The sequence below is a fragment of the Bombus pyrosoma genome, linkage group LG13 (genome assembly GCF_014825855.1).
Source record: "Bombus pyrosoma isolate SC7728 linkage group LG13, ASM1482585v1, whole genome shotgun sequence".
Taxonomy (NCBI): domain Eukaryota; kingdom Metazoa; phylum Arthropoda; class Insecta; order Hymenoptera; family Apidae; genus Bombus; species Bombus pyrosoma.
In genome coordinates this window covers 4,711,044-4,733,043 of record NC_057782.1, presented here as the reverse complement: position 1 = coordinate 4,733,043, position 22,000 = coordinate 4,711,044, and the positions used below count along the sequence as shown (strand labels likewise).

The window sequence follows — 22,000 nt, the reverse complement described above, 5'->3', positions numbered from 1 at the left end:
TAAACATCTCATTCGTAGCTGCAATAGAGTTAAGTATACATCTATGAAAAAAATAAACAACCATAAAAGAACAAAAAAAAAGACACACAGAATATTTCTCTCCATCCTTCCATGCAGTCACATAAAAATGAAAAACATTAGAATGCAAGTTGAGGTACGTGAGGATTCCTGCGGGAGGAGGCTGGACAAACCTGGGTGCAATTCTGCCATGCTTTGGGCGACTGGTTAGGGGAGCAATTAGTGCTGGCAAGGTTAACAATGTTGCTCCTCGCAGTTGTCGTGGTTGCTGCGCTGATGCTCGTGTGATGATCGTTCATGTCTGACTTGTTAGTCATCGATTGGGGTGAGCGAATGGGCGAAATTTCAGCCAGTGATTGAATGAGGCTCACGAGAGGGTCTGGATTGTTCGGTGTGTTCGATTGCTGATCGACCATGGTCAACAATCCTGCGTCCACGTGGTCGGTGGTCCTGTCGTTGCTGGTCACCGTGGTTCTGCTGATACTTTGACAAGTCACGACTTGATTTCGCGACTCTGGTCGAGAATTTCGAGTCAGAGTCGAGACGAAATCTGGACTCGCCGATTGTTTCTGGTCCGTGTGAACGTTGCTGGCGGCCAGTTGCTGCTGTTGCTGTCGGTGCTCGCGCAACAGAGCGTCAGCGCGAGCAAAACTATCGCTACGAGACTCTGGTCGTGGTGGCTGAGGCTTGTCCGTATTAATGAACGTTGCTTGTTGCTGCATTGCTAATCCTAAGGGTTGCGTGCTTGCTAAGCCTGAGCGAGGGGATGTTGGAGGGCTCTGAAAAGCAAGCCAAGCGCTTCATGCTAGAGGGAGCTGGCCGTTTTAATCCTTTCCTGCCACGCTCTATGTTTACACGCGCTGATTTCTTATTAGCCATCGAATTATCGTGATCCTTTATTAGCACACGTTAATCGTATTAATTTGTAATTACACGGTTATCTTTTAAGATTCAGAATCGTGAATATGGAGATGAACGATGATGAATTTTCTATAACCGGTTCGCCAGTCATAATAAATATTCAAGGTAATTATAGGTTCATGATAGGTATATATTGTATGGCGAATAAAGTTATGGAGAAATTCTAAGCAAGAAATTCCACAGGTATCTTTTAGTGGCTTTATCGCATAGAATTATCCTCGTTTCCAATCGTACCGATCATCGAGCAACGCCTCGCACAATAATTGTATAATAACCGAGCCAAAAAATCGGCACAAGAAAGGGTTAAACTGTAACTCGCGGTTCTAAAGGATGCGATCGTTTTTACCATGTCTACGAGTGTAAGGTGGGCTGTTTCTTGCTGTTTAGGATCTAACTGTGGGATATAACCATAAAACAGAGCACCACAGTGCGAGCTGCTTTTACAGTCGCAATCTATGAGGGACTAAATTGTAGCGTTCGTGCTGCCGCCGTTTCATTCGCGTAAAGCCAGGATCGACCGTGCCGCCGTTTTCGATTTATTATCCTTATTACCGATAATTATTTTAAGTAGCCGAGCGCTTCAAGTAACTGGCTCGGCTAATACTACGTTGTTTTCTCCAACCGCACCGACCACTTAATAAATATTTATCGCGTAATCGTCCTGCGTGATTTTCGTTGCTTTATACGACGATCAAACATTTTATGCTTCTGGACATCTCGACGCGTTCGTTAACCACGATCGATTCCAGCCTACGTTATGTCGTAATCTACGTAACAGCAAGCTGCTACTTTCTTCCTATCTTTCTCTAATTATTACGTGTACATATACTTCCTCGTTTACCTGACTGTCGCCGTATTTGCGATATTCGTAAGCGCGTTTCACGGTCATGAATGGACGCTCGTTCACGCTCTCTGCTCGTGGTCTTCCTAGGGTACCGGTTCCGATCGTACCATTGTACTTCCGGCTACTGGATCGTTGCGGAAGCAGAGGACTTGCTGGAGCGGATGTGTAAGGTACCGGCCTTGATTGCGTCTAAAATTGTGAATTATCAATAGAAGATCGTGGTACTGAGATCGTAAGTAATTGTAAAAATTGACTATGGTGTAATTAAAGAGCACGGAAGATAAATATTGGATTACAAAAGTAGGTCGTACTAGAAATGAGATGTGGCTGTCAAAATAAATTACAATATAACATAAAATCATAAAAGAGATTATGATAGCCCAGAGAACAGTAATGTAATTAACAAATACCAAAGTGAGTAAAATAAACCATACTCACGTTTTGTAGGAAAACGAATGCGATATAGGATTGCGGTTTCGCGTATATTTAATACAAATTAGATTATAGTTATTAATAATTCTAATGTTAAAAATAATACTATATGACGAAATTATGGAAAACAAAAAATAGGATAGAAAATTGGTCTTATTTCTCACCTGTCCGGAAGTAGAATGGACAACCCACGTATCGTCATCGTCATCGAGCACCGCAGAATCGCTAGCGTACCCGTCGTGCCTCAATCTACCTCTCTGTAAGCTTCTCAGCTCACCGATCACACGATTCCCAGTTTCCTGCCGCCAAAGTTTCCCCGGGTTCCTTTCATCCCTTCTCGCGGCAAGTTTCAATTGCTGCTGCCTCAACCATGATAATCTGGTAACAAGAAGAGAAGCGGTTTGGACTTTGTCACGTTGTGCTGAAACTTTTTCGATCATTGCGCCATGCACGTTTCGTTGATCTCGTTAAGTTAAATCGCACACAAATCCGTATAACAATGGTCGTGTAAATGAAAGTTATAACATGTTTTTCATCAGAAGTGTTATTTTTCTAAGCCGTTTTTGTCAAGACGCGACAGTCGCACCAGCAGCGAATTGAACGCCTAATAATCCCAAATTTTTTAGCGTATAAACACTCAGATTAGAAAGCCGTCGAATCGATCGACAGAGAAAACTACATAGCAAACCGATCTACACGAAAGAGCCGAGAAGTCAGAAAAAACATCTTCGTTTCCTTTTCGAGCGCCGAGATAATTCTTTCGCCTCGCGAAAAGGAAAGAAAGCGTGACCAAGAAGGCTGTATAGGATCCTCTGTCACCTGTCAGAGATTAGAATCTCGGTTGCCGTGGAGCAGCTGTTTTCATCCTGTAAATCGTGATTTCTCGCTTTCCTCGCCTAACGCTGTCCGACTCGAGTTACTCGCGAGCAGACGACGAAAACACGAGAAGCTACTTTCTCGAGGGAACACGAGACGCACGAGTCGTGTAACAAAGCCTCGTTAGAACAGGCCACGTCACGGTCCCAGTCGGAAGAAGGCCGGAATCAGGACCTCCTACCAAGATAGATCCTGGATAATTGCATCCTGATCGATGAGGTCGCTGCGGGTCATCGATTTCTGCCTGTGTTTCGTTCACAATGCTACCGCTCGTAATATATCGATCGGTACCATAAATCGATCATCTCTTCCTTCTCGGCTTAGATTTCCTTTTTACTAACGTCTAACAAAATTCATACCCAGCTTTGTTGGTATAGCCACACCCTCGCGATGGAGAAAATCGTGAATTGTTTGCGTTATACCGCATCCACGTTGGCTCACGATAGAAAATTTTTACGTCCACATTGTATGTCTTATATGAAACACTGAAATTTCATTGTGTATTGCAATGGTACACGACTGTCATAATTATATTGATAAAATATGGAACGAGCGTATATAAAAATTGCAAGATATTTATTGCATACATATATTTAGCAAAAATTTCGTGTCCAGTATGAGTAATGACGCAATCAGTGGTTCCAATCTGTGGATAACTGACTATGAATTTAAGATATATTTATATTATTATATATTTTACTAATATACCTGAGCGCGATTAAAATGTAAAATATAAAATGAAACTGCACTCTTTAAAATCAAATATTCTAATTTAAATTATTATGGTCGCTATAAATCAACAATATCATTTGATTCGCAATTTCTGCAGCGCAAAATATAAATTGTCTCTAAAAAATGCGCTCAGTCTTGGATACGATTACGTCAGTTGGTTTCGCTGCTTAAAATTTTCATTTCCCACCGTGCTATATCGTTCGTATTTGACGTGACAGTATATTTTCTTCTCTGATAAAACGGAAGTGCCCATACTGGAAACGAAAATGGTTTGCGATTTATTCGTAAACGCAATAGTGTAACAGAATAGTGGACTTTATTACTATGGACACAGCATTGTAACATGACAATGTTAGGAGAAGCAGATTCTACAGAAATGAAAACGGTTCTCGTTTGCAGCGACATAAATTAATTCATAAACGAATATTTTGAACAAATGACTGCATTTATGGAGCTGCGAATTATAGGAGGAACGATTGCTGCGTGGTTCTTACGCTGTTACGATCTTCAAACGCGCATGAAGTTTGGATGAGAAGTTAATTTTCCACGAGATCAAACGATGGCTGCAAATCTCTGAAAGAGACGTAAATAGGATTTCTTATTGCTGGTAGATTTACGGAAAATTAACTCTTTTACGGACTAAGTAATGAGCTTGGAAAGATCGTCCTCTGCACCGAACACGAAATTGGAATAATTAAAATGAACAATTTGAGATTTCTGCTTCCTGACTTGTATACAGCACAATTGAAACCAACGAAGTTCGTTTCCGATTTTACTAATCCAAATATTTGAAGATCACAGAGGAAGACACGACGATAAGTTATTTTAGTTGATTTCCTGTTTCTGTTTATCTTTTGCTAATTTCCTTGATCTTTTTATTATTTGATCAACTCAAACCAGAATGGAATTAAACCACGAGCCGACGATTGATCCCATTAAGGGATGTCTGCGGTAAGTAAAGTAAAGAAGAATGTCAGGGACGATACCACGAAAAAGAAAAGATTTTTATTTGTGGAGAAACATGGAGAGAGGAGATTCCTATTTCTGGGACTCCGGCCGCCCTCTGACATAATTATAAATATAGAACAGACGAGACGCGGTAAATCGGCCGCTACGAGGCTCAATCCCTTCTTCTTCTTCTTCTCTTCGCTTTCACCGGTGGTTTGCTTTGTTTTCCATGCTTCTGCAACTACATTTTCTTTCCGCTGGCAATTTTTCTATCGCCGGCGGAGCTTCGCGGAAGCAGAGCGTGCTCCGTTACGGAAGTCATTCGAAGTAGAAGTAAGAGCACAAAAGCGGTTCGTAAAGCCTTCGCGCAATTTTTCTCGACGAGCTCCCATTTCCGACGTCCTTTCCGATCTATCCTAGACCGAGGTTCTGCTTCCCTTGCCTCTAGCCGCGGTATTATTTCGAAAAAAGTGTCTACTTTTGTATTTCCAGCCGACGAAAAAATCAGGGTAGTTCTCATCGACGAATTATCACCTCTTAACCGAAGCTATTGTTATATGGAGAAATGAAAGTCGTAGCGTAAATCAGTCGACCGCTGTTATTCGTAAAGTAGCATTCTGCATTTATTATTATAAGAAATTCATTATAATTTTCCAAGTCATGGAAATATATCACGGCAGAGAATAAAGTTATAATTTACTTGATTATGAATCTAAAGGCATGATATTTTCAAGGATCGAAATACGTGACTAAATTGAAATTCTCTAAATCTTGACATACATCACTGCGAGTTTCAGCTCGAAACGATAATCGGAAAAGCTTGAAGAGTCTAATGACTGGATTTACAGTTGTTGCTTCTAACAAGCTCACTTGTTGGTGAGTTAGTTTTCTATGAAAAGTTCGCTACAACACAAAATTGCCCTACATCCGACGTACGAAATAGTGCAAATGATTCTGAAAGTACCGATCGCGTGTCCGAAAGAAAGAAGGAATTGCGGGAATATAACGAGACGTTTTATTATTTGAAACGCGCGAGTTTTGCGCCGGGAAAACGAGATAGCATCCAGTTTATTTCAAACTGACAACGGGAGAACATTCGCCCTCGTAAATTCGTACCGTTGTATCTTTTATTTCGTAGATGGAAACGGGGCATTTTAATTTCACTCCCATACACGCACGTTTCATTGCGCCACGCGAATTCCGCGCGTTCGCGCGACTATAAAGGAATCACTGTTGCGATATTTCCTGGACGATTCTTTACCTTTCACTTAATTAATACATCGTATCACAAGCACGAAAAGACCACAGAGAAACGATATAACAAATTATTTTTTCTATCTTTCACAGGGGTGTAATTTTATTAAATATGAAGGAAATACATTTCGTTGATTATCAATTCTACACCATTTAAATAGTCTCAATTGTTTCGTGGAAATTTTTTAAAAATATCTTTAACTATTTTCATTATTATATATCATTCAAGCATTTTCGAAAATTTCGAAAATATTAACCCTTTTACGGTGGATTTTGTTTGTAGGCAATGTTGTAATTTATGAAGATATTAGGTAATTAAACGATAAATAAACTTGTCTTGTAAAATTGGTCCTGATTTTAGTGAATTCTATCCTCGTTATAAAAATATCAGAGAAAATTGGTTTCTGTTAGTAGAAATTAATAAAAAAGAATGTTTCTCACGGTCTCCAAAAAATTCGATCCTGAAAGGGTCGATTGCCTCGACCCTATATAAATACCAATATAAATTGCGCTTTTACAATGAAATACGAATGTACTATTTATATTTCAAATTTCACGTTATTTCTCGTGCTTAAAGCAGACTATTTCCTCAAAATATTCCATTTTATTCATCAATACTTCATTTCCAGAGAAGCAGAAAAGAATGAACTTTTCTATCCGCGTTTAAAATGAGATCAAAAGGCTTCGATCAAAGTGGAGATGGTGTCCGGTACTTTGAACGATTGTTTCAGAGGAGACCGTCACCGTAGATGGAATTTAAACAGCTACACGTCGCAGGGGAAGCAGAAAACCAGGATCGGGAGACAAGGAACGAACGGCGAAGCCCCGAAAGGAGAGCTTCTTTGCGGTTGAGAAAGCAGACCTGCCAAACGTCTGTCGACCTCCTCGACCATAAACGTCGCCTGTTTCTTCATCGTAGCGGATCGCGGTTCTTCATAAATATCCGGGCGAAACTTGCGGTTTCGCAGGCTGAACTCGACTCATGGTGCCAGAAGGGACGTTTATTTTCACGGCTCTCGGGCCCTCCAGCGACTCTCGATACACAAAACGAGACGAGTATTTTACGGTGACTGCTGTCCGGTTCGACGAACTCCATAGGCTACATATGTACGCTTTAACAAACTTGTTAAGCGTGGATTTCTTGCTTTCTCTCGTTCTCGGATAATATTTCGACCGCGAAAATCGACTCGTTCAGTTCAGTGACCGAATTCTCAAATGCACTTGAAACTGTTCGAAATCGAGCGTCATACGAATACAAAGCTTTTATCAAGCCAATAAGTGCTGTACAATGTATGGCTATGTAGGGTTACGAAAATTTGTTTTGCCCTCCTTAATTAAAATGTCCTATCTTTCCTTTTCCAAGACGTGTGCAGGAAAATTTGCAATTTTCCGTGTCTTTTAAGTAAAGTGTTTTCCGTGTCCAAGTAAAGTTATATTGTATAAGGTGTCACGAAATAATGATTAGATATTTTTAATTTGATGAAGGAAGACCACAGTATAATAAAACTTCAGTTTCCTCGAACATATATCGTTTCGTAAATATATGAATCGTCAAAAATATGAATTTACCTAAAAGTTCATAGTCTACTTTTAAATAAACGACAACAAAGATAGAGGAAACCAAAGAACGATTGCCAATGCTTTTCAATATATTATCCAAACAACTCGACAAACTCGAAAAGAAATCAAAATGGTATTTTAACGTAGGATCGAGAAACATCGCTGTCGAACCGGTCGATTTATTTGTAAGGTAAGCACAATGTTCCAGAACGAGGAATTAACGAGACGACAATGTGGTCATAGCTCGTACTATCCACCCTCCAACCGCGAAACTCGTATTTCATAACGCGATACGACGCGTCTGTCCCAGCACCGTCCGTATCTACTGACTTTTCTCTTTCCATTTGCCCTGGCAAGCGACAATGACTCACGACGACCGCGTTCTCCATTCCTGGCAGAAATACGGCGACCGTAGTGCGTTGCAATCGCGTCCGCCTATGGGTAGACAATTTATTAATTGTCCCAGCGACGGCTTCTATCCTCGTTTCTCTACCGGCTCTCTTTCGAGCTTCGTGACACTCTTCTGCGGCGCCCGATTCGGAGGACGAGTTGCGACATTTCTTGTAAGCGTTCGTCGTTGGCCGTCTGAAAGCTCTGCCGGGGGAATGGCCCACTTGTTCTTCGAGACGACCAGGGCAGATTCCGTGAAAATCTCCTAATCTTCATCTCGTTTCACGATATTCATCGAGCGTGTCGAAACACGGTGCGAGCGAAAAGCGTTTCAACCCGCGTCGTATTATTAGAGGCGGACCCGGCATTTAATTATGGGATTTGTTACACGCAGGCGAGGCTGTTCGATATTAACGTTGCTCGCTGGGAACACTGCCAGGAAAACACACCCTGTAATCACTCTGAGTCGGAGAAAATATATATATATTTATATATATAGAGGATGGAAGCTTCGAGTTTGTTGGAAATGGTAGTTTTTCGTGGACCAGAAGCCGTTTGACGAGAAGATTGGAATTGGAAAAATTCCCATAAATACCGTTGCGTGAGATTTTTCTACGTAATATCTGAATTCATAAATCGCGAAAGCGTCGACTTTGTCAGAGATGGTAATTTCTTGCGAATCGATTCGATGCTTTTCTACCTCGAATAAGATTTCTCTACGTGATATTTTGACCTATGAACGAGAGTTAGTGCTTCGAGTTCATATTAGATGATTCCCCATAACAATCTTTGTTGCGAATTATCGACTAAAGAGCAACCGGTCAGGTCAAACCGATCGGTCGATATCGCGTACCTCGAATGACCTAACGCTCAAGGTGGAGGAGGTTTAATAGATCGATTAGAGTAATCCAGCAACTGTATTTGCACTTGTTGTATAGAAGTAAAGTGTGATGTTATGAACACGACGGTGATAAGAACTTGTTGGGAGTGAAATATTTCACCCGCACGGTACGATATCTGATGATGAACTGTCCTAATATATTGCTGATTCTTCCCACCAGCTGTTGGGTCTCGTCCGTCCATCGTGCCTTCCCGGCTGGGTTTTTCCCAGGGGTTTTTTTTATCTAACCTCGGAATCATTAGGCTTACAACTCGGGGAGGATATGTAATTCGGAATTTCCTAAAGAGGAGATTGGATCCGTCCGAGTCATAAACGGACGACCACTCAATATTCCGAACAACCTTGAATGAGATCTTCCTCCGCAATATTTCAATTTACACACAAACATAAGTATAGAAAAGAGTGGAAGCTTCAAGTTTATCGAAAATAATACAACGCGAAGCAAAGAGAAGAAGTTTAACGAAAAAACGTATTCAATTGAAAAAAGCCCTATTACTCAGGCGACAACTTGACATAGAAAAAGGGAATGCAGAATATCACTCACCCATCTACGTGATCCGAATTGCTCTTCGCGGGACCGTTGGCGAACTCTGGCGGAGGGTCCGGCGTGTTTGGACTCAAAGGGCTGAGAGGTCTCCTCGAATTCTCTCCTAAGATATCTTCGAAATCCACCACAGGCGCCGTACCTCGTACAGACGCCTTTCTAACCAAAGAAGGCGACGATAGTTTTTGATGTTTAATCATGTCCGACGTGGCACCGTACGAGAATGGTTGACTCGTCTGTCTCGCGTGATAGGGGATGTCTTCGTCGATATAATCGATATTTCCAGGTGGTGAAAACGAGTCCGCGTGTTTTCTGTACGTGTCCGTGGAGGTATCAGAAATTTTTCGATCAGGTGACATACGATATTCGAATTCCTCCCTTCGATGTTCAATTTTTGCTGGTTCTCGGTACTCGTTCTTCAGGGTGCTGTAACTGCTGCTCGAGTTATACGGCGGACTGGATTCTTTCGCGGTGCTGTAGTTCCTGTACGAATCCTTCAACGTGGAATAAGTCGATGGGGAATGACTGCTTGTGTGGCTGCTGTAGCTGCGGGTTTCCTGAATGTACATCTTCTCGCTTCTGTCTGTTCTATACTCATCTGACGGAGGATCTGGCATCGACTGTATTTGTAAGATAGAAATCATTTTTTACTGAAACTATCATTGTTACCCTGCTAAAGAGTGTTTGATTTAGGCGTGGAAGACTTCTCAAGATCAATATTGACCGATTATTTAACTTTCCATAACTTTATGTAACTTAGGATTGCGTATATGTTCCTAATTCCTAAGAAATGTTAGTTCTTAGATTTTCTTTCTCTCTCACGGGTAAATAAAATTTAGGTCGTAGAGAATTAAAAACGAGTTATTTAGAAACCATATTCGGCAACTCCATACGTCAGAAAAGTAGAAAAAGACGTCTATGTTACAAACGTTACTTTCTAAATTCTACCTCGAACTTTACGATTATTTTATGTTACCTTCTTAAGATAAATAAATTCGTGAATACAAATTGTTCCTTTCTTAACAACTTGACAAGTTGACCACTAGTCATATGCTTGAATAACGGAATTATGAGAAATGAACAAAAAGTGCAATCGATCAATTTGTCTTCCGAGAATCTTACTTGTCTCGTGTATCCTCGATAAATTCTTCATTTCGCAATGATATTAGCTTAAAAAGACAATAGACGTACCTCAACAGTAAGCATCATATCATGGAGAAGCTTATCAAGATCACCATGAGCCTGGTTATCCGGCTCTGGTTCCGGTGGACTAGGTCGTTGTGGTGGAGCGCTGCTGATGCCGCTGTCCATGGAAACTGTCAATGGTGAGCCACGGGCACCACCGGCAGCACCCTGGTGTACCACAGCGTACAGAGATCCATCTATGGGACCGCAGGTGTAACCCAATCCGCGAGGCGATGTCTGAACTGAGGAACTCGAAGGTGGTGGCGGTGATAATGGTGTTTCCCGTCCTTCTGAACAAAAATACCGCGATCAGATTAAATTTCATATAGGCTGCACTGCGTCAAACATGCGAGAACGAGCTGCTAGTGAAGCTGAGAAAAATGTACTTCTGCAAGCAACACGCTAAGGATGTATACTACCTTGACAGTATCAAAGAAAGAACTTTTCGCTTCAAGTGTTTAATTCAAATATTTATTTCAAATGTCATTGAATGTGATAGACGAATAAGAATATTATAATAGAAGGGATATCAGTTACAACGGATAGTAAATGCGTTACTATCATGTGAAAAAGATCTAAATTCTTCACTTTATAATTATTTATAAGATAAATTCCTAAACTTCATTTGCCTCGCCCTCTTAAAGGAAACAAAGGTTAATCTTAACCGAGTCTAATTACCAAAGTACGAATTGTTAAGGCTATTTTTAATTTAACGTTTCGATGTCTCTTTCGTTCTTCCGAAATTAGCGCTAATCAGGTTATTCGCGTAATTTCCTACAGACGCCGAGGAACAAAGAGCGCTCGTTAAGAGGGAACAATCGACTGTAAATCGTTGACCGATGAAACTGACAGAGACTAATTACGAGCGAGAGGTTAAGAACCGAGCAACTTCGAATTTATGCTATCCTCTTCTTCTCTCTTCCAGTACGTCGCGCCAATTTAACGCTAATCCTCGTCGCTCGTGTCACGCTACAGTAATTCGCGTGCTCACGGTTAACGTAGTATCTGTCGCGGTCGGTTATCCGCGGGATCGAGCGCGAGGAAAGTCGAAGTTCACGCTTCAGTCCATCTAGATCGAGAAATTCGCGTGACGCGTGCAATCGCGGCTTTCGTACTGGATTTCCAGAAATCCCTGTCACGTAACGCGACAGTCATCTTAAGGGACATACGCGGGCCCAAGAACCTTCTTTCTACTCGGAGAATCCGGCACAGCGAAAATATATCTTCCGGTATGTTCGTGATCGAAATTCTAACAGGCGGGTTCAAACAGAAACAGCAAAGCGTCCGGTAGATTGTCATCTACGGTGAAAGTTTTTCTCGTGGGAACAGTTGGGGATAATCGATAGACGATGGTATTTTTACGACCTCCGAGTGAATCGAATGGCGAAAAGAAAACGATACGCGTGTATGTTTTTGTTTCGAGAAGATCGATCTCTCGTGGTCTCTGAATTCCACGATAATAAAGACTGGAATCGAAGATGAATAAAAGGGGGGAAACAGACTATCTTTTAGAGTGCTGTTTCAGAGTACTCTTCTAGAGAGGCTTTAGGACACGCCGACACTCATGGATACGCCATTAGCTTGGAGTACGTGGTCTCGCTGATGCGATGGTTTCCGCCTGTGTGAGGATTCTAGTGGACATTCGCGTATGCTATATAGGTTTTCCTAGAGTTTATTCCCTTCCTTTATAGCGAGAAATATGAGCATCGTTCTTAACCATTTGACGAAGTTATAAAACTTCTTAGATTGTCGTTATCATTCTGATGCTTTCATCATTTCTTATTCAATTGCATTTTCCCAAGAGAAATCTATTTTGTTTGATAAAGTGAGAGATATAAATATTGAGATATAAAAATCCAAAAATCGCAGCAGGATTAAGGATTAATTTTAAAGGTATCTAAGAAGGTTCTGCTCTTCTCACTTAAAAGATCTTACCGAGTATATTTCTTATTTTCCCAGATGTACTAAAATACATCCTCGAAATTCCTCGTGTGTTTTATTTTACAAATAAAATTACATAATGAGAATTGTTACGAAATAATGACTAAATGTTTTAAATTGAAAGGAGAAAAACGAGAATTTCTTTTTAAAATAGTAGATATACGACGTTCACAAGTTTTCATGTAACTATCTTTGAGATTTTACAACATTCAATCTCACGATCCATTTTCTCTCTCCTTGCTCTCGATTTCAAGCGACGAACCAAACGACCCACGTCACCGTACCAATATCCATCAAGATCATTCGGCGAAGGACACCAGGTAGACCCTCTTCGAAGCTCTACTAACACGATGTCATTTGAATTCAATCCGCACCCGCTTTATCTCGACGACGTATCTCTCGAGAGAATAAATCATTTTTATTCGTTTCTTGGCGATTCTATTCGCGAAGGAGGAAGAAACCAGTCACTTCGTCGGTACCGTCTAATCTACCTTTGACCAACAGATGGAACGCATTTAACACCCGCGCGCATACGCGAAACACGCCGCGAACGACCAGCCTGTTGCTCTTGATCGAGATCAGAGGATTATTGCAAAGGCTCTTTCACCGCTTGGACGAGCGGAGAATCTAAATGGCGTCGGCCACGCTGAGCTCCAATACGAAAATGAAACGACGCGGTAAATCATTGGGGTGAATATTTGCGAAGCAGAGATAAGAGTCGAGTAGAAGCTGCGATGATACTGATACCTTTATCCTCAACTTCGGATACGGTATAAATATGAAGATCACCAAGGGAAAATGGAAGAATTCGTATTTTTCATGTTTTACAAGGGGAACGACAACTTTGAAGTTCCATACGTTGGTGATCAATCTTTTTGTCTTTGTTCGAGTTTGATTACGTACACTATGTACACGTGGCTGGAAAAAAGTATTTGAACATTTATCAAAGAAAGCTTTTACGAGCGTATCGTATGTGTCATATATAACATTTTCAACTCCCTTTTAATCATTAAGTAACATCGAAAGCTGAAAATTAAGAAATATAGAAGTGTCATGTTTTTCCTGTATGCTTGTTATATGTACAGTTCATATCTGAGATAAAATTTAATGAATTTTTAGTAAGGTTCGAGGAAACTACCTTGTATTACTACTAATGTTTTTATGCATCAATCGATTTCCACCTAAGGGACAGACCACCCAGGATTGTTTCGAAGAAACCTGTCCTAAGGGTAGATTTAGGGTTTTCGAGTGGTTCGATGGAACTGGTCGTTACCCACGTCGCCTGAGGACATCATCTTCTTCGAAGTTGCTATGCGCAGCTTCTATGGCCGCTGGCCATCGAATTAGCAACATATACAGAAATTCTAATTTTCTGAATGGGATACTATATGTCATGGATAGCAAATTGCTCTTGTCAAGTTATTAGATATATTGTTAAACACATTGTAGATTTTTCAAACTGTTTTCAAATTTTGCCAATATAATCACGATAGTCGTATTTCATTACAGTGTTAATTACATTTCAAAATATTTTATATAACACGTACAATATAAAAGTTTGCTATAGTAAGGATTCAAATATTTTTATGTACACGATACACGGTATAAATCAATGTCGTTCTTTTTGTATCAGTCGGTACTTCGTGAAAATATTGACATCACGTGGCAATATATAGTAATATATATCGCTCATAACTCTTCGATCATACACGCGGGCACGAATCGCGTTTAAAACGTCCCGTGGCTAAAAGCGTTCGCGTTTCGAGCCAAAAAACAATTGATGCACGACCATCGTCGCTGTCTGATTGTGAGCCGAGTGCATTCAACATCGTTCGATAAGAATCGAGACACAATAAAGTTTCGCTCGATCGATCCACGTCCTTGGCTCTGATCGTCGTGTTCTCGCCACGATGCACGCGGATGCAAAAGGAAACGGCGAGAGCCGAGTCGCAATAACAGACGACGAGCAGAAACGTAATCGTTGCGTGGACGTATCATTTGGCGCAATAAATCCGCGCGAATCGTGAGCGACTATTGGCCGACGGCGACACCAGCTATCCTTTGGACAGTCTGCAGTCGCAGCTGCAGCTTGTGCACGTGTTAAGTGTTCTGTCGTAGATCTCTACGTGCTTACCACGACGATTAACTTGATCTATACCCTTCTGCTAGGATATCGAATCGATAGAAACTAACGCTGTGTCATTTCCCACGTATAGTTCTAAGTTAATCGTAGAAAATCGTACGAAAATTTCGTTGTAAAACAGCTGAAACAGTATTACAATTCTCGAGATCTCTACAGCGCCTTCTTGATAATCGAATTAGAATTTTATCCTTCGTTTTTAGGAAAAGTTCGAAGATTCGGTAACAGGAGCCAGTTGAATCCATTTACGAGATCCTGAACTCCTATTATCCGAACGAGGAATCAGAGATAGCAACGAACTATTCTTTCTCTGGTGACATTACATAAATAAAAAAGCTGTATCGCATGCGGATGTACAGATTTTTCACTTAATTTCCTTCACGAAATGAAATTTGAACATATGTCACATTTACGTATCACCCAATAGCCAGAGCAAAGAGTAAGATTTTCTATTAAAAATTTGGAAATGGTTCAGCAAATTAGCAAGCTGTAGAACAGAATTCAGAATCTCGTCTATGACTGATTGTAAATTGTATCTGGTAAATTGTAACTAATTGTAAATGAAATCACACGCATCAAGTATCAGAATATCAATACATACGTACATTCTAGAGCTACTAAAGTCTCGATATTTCACAAGAGGCCCAGCTTCCTCGCCGAAGACACGGAGAAGAGAGGTCATCGTGATATCAGCGTATGATTTGCGAGGCGTACCATTAAATCGGGTTAATAGAGGAAGCGATAAACCGTATCTTCTCTCGTAGAGCATAGAAGCGGGACAGAGAATTTACCAAGCGCACGAGTCGGAAGTGGTCGAGAGAACGATCGTTTCCACGAGCTCTGACCGCCATAAACAATCGCGCTTAAACATCGTGCGCTAGTGCACTCGTTGCACCTCGCTAAGTAAACGATGGAATTAACGACTCGAATGACGATGGTTGGTGAAGCGCGGCGAGCGACGAGCATCGTCTAACGACCGCGATCTAATTTCATATCGCACTCTTTAATGCCACTGACACGCACATTTCACGCACGCCCGACAATCGTCGCTGATTAAGAAACGCGTACGCAAAAACATTTTTTCTGGCAGCGCTGAAAGATGCTATCGTTTCGTGGAATAGCAAAATAATTTGAGACAAGATAGACGTTTATTTTCAACGAGATAGTATATAATAAGAGACTTTCCATAGATATAGTTGCTTATGGAAGTAATCGAACAGTTGAGAAACAGATCATTCTATAAATGCCCCGAAACACTTTACTCGGAACTCCGTTTATGCTTTAGGAAGATCTCAATAATGTAAGATAATATTTAGAAATTCGTTGTCATAAAACAGTATACGAGAATGTTTTTTTTCTAAAAATATAGCTAATAACCGTGATAGATGATTTAAGATTTTTGCACGCTATTATATTTCAAAGAAATAGAAATTTGATAGAAAATTCATTGGAGTCTCGTCAAAAGCAGCGTTGAACTAAACATCGTAGAAGCATTGCGATTTACGATGAAGTGTCAATACTTCATTGATAGATAATCACGAAGAAGCTCGTAATATAATAGGAATCTTACGTAACGTAATGCGTCTCGAAATGATTCTCAAACATAGCTACATATCTGGCTACATATCTAGCTACATCCTTGGCTACATGTCTGTTAAGAAACCAACAATCATCAATTTCACGCTTTAAAACAGCGCAAAAGTTTCTCGCAATTACTTCTTAATCTATCTATCGATCAGGAATTACTGAAACGACTCGAATTCCACTTCCTCGATGCTTTTACTCGACAGTGTACATTCCACGTGAGAATTTCAGTTTTCTGTTTCGTTTCACGCCATTCAATGAACGTACACGAGGACGTACGTATCTTTACGACGTTCTAGAGAACGTACACGAGTGTTCAAAGGCTAGAATAGCTCTGGCTATGGTGTTAAAAACGAAATATATATATATATAGAGGTAGTCTGATATTATAGATTTCACCGAAGAATCGTTTCGTCTCGCTGTTTCTGTCTCTCTTCGACCAACCCCTTTCGCTTATTTCCAAGTGCACACGTATTGTATTAATAAGCTTGCAACCAGAGGATCGTGCGGCTACGTTGCCTCGTCGAGGTGAATATGGTAATTAGATTCTCGCGCGGAGACGTCATCGCTTTAGCCGGTTCTCCCTTCTTCCTCCTTTCTCCCTCGCCGGGTCTCCTTCTTTATTTTATTTCCTCCCTTCCGCTCGCGCCCTCCTTACCCGCCATTCACAGGCCCATGCAGATTACTCTCGCCGTCTTATGGTAGTAAAATTCGCCATTGGCCGGTTTCCGACGGTTTCTATTCATACGGTCGGCACGGACCGTCATTATCTTCGGCGGAGAAAGAATCGAGCCGTAGAGGGTCCACCAAAGAGGAAGAGAGCGTAACCGGGTAAAAAGGTAAGACGAGGATGGTACGAGCGGCGTTGCACGCGTGCAAAACAGAGAAAGAGAAAGAGAAAGGGAGACGCGTACGGACGAATTACTCGTTTGACGGCCTTATAGAGATTCATGAGACGCCGATGGGAAGTGGGCAACGATCCAGACGGAATATACCTTCTTCGGGTACGATGACAAAAATGCCAACGAGGCGGGGGCGTGGTAGCTGCGGGGAAACGCGTGCTACTCTCTTTCACCAGGATTTTGTGCGCACTTGGACATGTATAATTTCTTCTTTCAAAATAAAACATTATTCCGGGAATTAAAGGATCTGTCGATCGTTATTTCAAAAAAGGACAAAAATAAGAAGAATTTGATGCCGATTGGTGGATAATCGCTCGCGGAATTTCAGTTCTATTAGTCAAAGTACACACGATGCTAACGGCGTTGATGATCGCTGACGTAATAGATGAGATATGATAACTTCACCTTTGATCGCGGTCAGGATTCCAAGAAGCCAGCTCGGATGAGAGAAAAATCGACGAGCCTAAGGAGATGCCCGAAGAAGATCAAGTTTCACCAACGATCCACGGAAAAAGCGAATTCTCCGCAGCGAGATGTTGCCGGCGACGAGAGAAGAAACGCGTGTTCCGTTCACCGGGAGCACAGAAACGGCACTGTACGTTGCAAATGCTGCACGATGCTGATCGCCACCACTACCACCGCCGTCATCGCGATCAGCATCAACCACCACCACCGGCTACGTCATACTATCGTTCACCAGCACACCAGTAACCGGGATATCGTCATCATCATTGGAGGCAGGCCTCGTTTCTTCCTACGCAAGAGGCTGCCATGGCGAAGTCTCTTTCTGCCTCCACATTCGATAGTGAATAAACACGCGTACACATTCTGTATACTACGAGAAATATATGTGTGTGTACGTGTGTGTCACAATTGGTTTGGTTAAGGAGCGCAGTATGGTGTCTATCCTCTTCCGTGTACTTACTTCGTTTTTAGCGAAACAAGTTGAGCTAATTGGCGGTTGGAAACGTCTTTTGATGGGGTTATTGTTAGCGCGTCTGGCTAGTAAGCAGACCGTGTTTAGACCTTAATGTGTTTCTTTACTGCCATTTACTTCTTTCTGGCAGCCTGACGCTGTCAAATTGCATCGAAATTGTAATAGAACCTTTTAAATCCCTGTGACACAAGATTTTCTAAATATTATTCTATAGTCCTCTATGAATGTCTTCCTCGTAATATCTTCTACAAACTTTTCTATAAACTTCTCGCGAGTTTTTCTGTATCGACGAGAAAAGTTCGAGAAATTGTTATTTTTACTGTAAATTCTACAAAATTGACGACAATGTCCGTTTCGTTACATTCCCTATAATCCTTCATATCTATTCTCTATCAATCTTCTTTGTAAATTGTTAGCCCGTAAAAATTCTTACTTTTACGTTATAATAAGTTACCAGAGACTAACATCAAAGTGTAATTCATCACACTGTAAACCGGTAACCATCAACGATAGAATAGAAGTACTATCGAATTGCAAAAAGAGTTTGTCTGATCAGCGATCTTCCTATTCTACTTATTTCACGTCCCTCTATATTACGAATCGTTGGACTTTGCATTTCAAGTGCTAAAAATCTTGGTTCATCTTCTCTACAATAGAATGAAAGTAACATTCAATTCGAAAAAAGAGTTTGTCTGATCAGCGACCTTCCTATTCTACTTATTCCACGTCTTTCCTTTTTCCACATTGCGTGCCTTCGACTTTGCATTCTATTTGCTGAAAAACAACTCAGTCCATTTTCTCCAGCGTGATCGAGACGCGCGTAATTTCTGCTTCTCTACGAGGCATCGTATTCACGTGGTTCCTGACCTGCGTAAGCGTGTGTGAGGCCAACCGCGTGCACTCTTTGAGCGGGTATTGCGTGTTCACGGAGGCCCCTCTACTCATTCGACTGGCCTCCAGTCGCCAGTCCTTCTACGGCAACACTCAGCTCTGTACAGCTCGGCTTCGTCGTTGTCCTCGTAGTGGTCGATCGTTCGAGTCGATATTTCGTGCGTGCACGCACAGACCGAGATGTTGTCTGCTCCGAGTAAACGGTACTCACCGCGTGCTCGTGCCACTAAATTCGGTACTTTGCTTTCAACATCGGCCAACATGATGACATAATCTGTCTTTAGAATCTTCAATCAGGCTACTTAGAGTCAAACGCAACCCGCGTACTCGCGCTTTCTTGTTTAGTTCCTCGAGTTCATGCTTCGCGTGTTTTCGTTCCTCGAACCGTGTTCCCTATTTTTATTCCGCCTTCTTTAATCATTTTCAGAATCGTAATTTACGGGAACAGCGTTCTTTGTAGATTTCTCGATTTTATCATACAGATATATCGTAATTGATGTTCAACTTCTCGAACAACGGATTGCTTATCTCATACAAATTTATTTATCGGGAGAAGACGGCAAAGAGGATAAATTGTAGAAAATGACGATTCCGGCATTACTTTCTCTATTTTTTAATTTACAAAGGTGGTCTGTATGGCTTCCGCGCGGCTCATATAAAGATAGACAAAATTTAACGTATGTACAATAGATTGCATCTAATTAAATCTGATGAAAAGAAAATGTGTTCCGAGAAAGAAAAATTCGCCTCAACTCCGGACGATTACTCGAATAACCATTATTCTTCGTTACGCATCAAGAAACTAATCCTCACTCCGATTGTGTCCAATCATCCTTCCCCCTCTGAATCAATCAGAATCGTCAAAACGAAGGGCAATTCAACGAGTCAATGGCAATTATCATCAAATCTCCGCAGACACGTTTCTTTCTCTGTATCCACGTATCTCGTTACGTAGCTACATGGTGTTTTAATCGAGATCCGAGCGATTCGTTGCAAGGAGAGACCAGTAGCTGGGCGGCGCAAATGAATGGCTGGCAATTAATAATTCATCATCCAGCGGCGCGATTGAACGCGTTGAAAGGCCACGCACACGCGTACTTACGTACAGGTAAGAACGAGTACTCTACCGGGCACGCTTGCAAAAGGACACGTGCCATAACGCGTAATACGCATCTATGCGGGCTGGCTCGTACGAGCAGCAAGAGCATGCGTGCTCGATCGCGGCACGCGATGACTACTAATTTTCAGGATGCGTTCTCTACAATGTGTTTTAACACCGGAGTCAACCGTTTGTTATTTACAGATCTCATTTTGTAAGTGTTCGCGGAATGTTGCAGTGTTCAATGATTAAACTTCGTCATTCTATTCTGTGCATATATTCGAGCAAAACATGTTATATAAACATCGATCATTCGAAGTTTTACTAAAATATTATAGTAAAAATACGAAGTATAAGGGGAAAAGACAAGAAGAAGGAGCAGATTTAGAATCAATATAATCTAACGAGCTAATCTAATATACTTGTTCGATATAACTTTGAAGAAGAAGAGTCGATAGAATCGCAATGCACTTGCCAGAGAATTTGAAATTTCAAATTCAAAAATCTTAAATTTTGCGCGCAGAGGGAGAAAAGTTAATAAAATCTTGCTCAGAGATTCCAGATTCTGATTTTTCGACAACATAATATCATTCCTCGGCCTGTGACAACGAATTCAAAAGAAAATCAAGAGTATCTGGAAAATACCAAACAATTTTTGCATAGTTTTAATAAAAATTATTAAAATCGATAAAATGAAAATATTTGCAAGGGAATGATAAAATCAAACAACGATTCGTGCTTTATCGTTATACCTGATCCTTTAGATAGCATGTAATTCGATCATTGATCGTGGCAATAAAATACGCGTGCCATAAACTATAAACTACTTATGTAAGCCTCAGGTCGGTATCAAGTATGTCAGCGTACATTCACAAGAATCATACGTGACATTCGTAATGATTACTAATCGCACTGATCCACGCACGTGTAACAGGATACAATTCGTCGAACAGATCTGTGTTAAATAAGCAGAGAGGAGCTGGAACTCCGGTAGCCTAATAATAACGTAGTCGGAGCAGAGGTCAGACTGTATAATGGGCTCATATGTCATGCGTAATTTACATAAATGCAGTGCACGAGGTAACTAGATCGTAGACGAGCATCGTCATTGCATGACGTTCTGCCAGACTTATAAATCAGCTTGCTTGAATTTCTAGCTTCGCTCTATTAAAGGAACAAAAGACATTGTCGTACTTTGTATTCTTGACATTTTAAGACGTTTATCCTGCCCACTGTTTATTAAGAATGATAGAAGCTTTAAAAGATTCCATTTTGTTCATGGAATTACTCTCCTTAATTTCTTCCTTCGTCTACTTTTATACTGATATATTTTACAGATAAAAGGATCTGTAAGTATTCCTTAAGGAATACTTCGGAAAATCTTAATTCCAAACTTAGATCCCATTTTCTTCGTGGAATTATTCTCTTTAATTTCTTCACTCGCCACTTTTTATTCTGCAATATATCGTTAAAAGATTTGTAAAACTTCTTCGAGGAAAAATTAAGAAAATTATTCGCTCCTAATATCGGATTTCATTTCGTTCATGCGATCTCTCTATTCATCATTCATCAGATATTCTCCAAGCAAAAATAATTAAAAATCTTCGAGCGAAGATAACTCTTCCCAGTTCTCAATTCTATTTTCTTCTCGAAATTATCCTTTGTATTTTCTCCATTCATCATCTTTTATTCTCAAATATCCTGTAAGAAAGTTTGGAAAGCCAGGGGGAAGATTACGGAAAATCTTCAAACGAAAATAATTATTTCTTCCCAATCTTCAACTTTATTTCGTTCACGGAATCTTGTCATCCATCACTTTTCACATTGAAGTATTTCTCAAAAATATTTTCAAGCCTTCTCCAAGTAGAAGACAAGAAAAATTGTCAAATAACTATAAGTAT

General features: G+C 40.8%; 1 protein-coding gene across 17 annotated transcripts in view; it reads right to left on the bottom strand.

The window, feature by feature from the left end:
* Nucleotides 1–22,000, bottom strand: part of LOC122574244 (tensin-1) — a 202,399-nt gene that overhangs the window by 7,177 nt on the left and 173,222 nt on the right. For 13 of the 17 annotated variants that reach the window (XM_043741603.1, XM_043741601.1, XM_043741604.1 and 10 more), the window contains 5 exons: nt 10,612–10,895; nt 9,421–10,040; nt 2,380–2,593; nt 1,781–1,972; nt 192–797 (listed from right to left, as the gene is read on the bottom strand). In XM_043741603.1, the coding sequence (XP_043597538.1) occupies nt 192–797; nt 1,781–1,972; nt 2,380–2,593; nt 9,421–10,040; nt 10,612–10,895 (1,916 nt within the window). The remainder of the gene's footprint in view (nt 1–191; nt 798–1,780; nt 1,973–2,379; nt 2,594–9,420; nt 10,041–10,611; nt 10,896–22,000) is intronic. The other 4 variants (XM_043741612.1, XM_043741607.1, XM_043741608.1 and 1 more) reach the window with 3 other exon arrangements.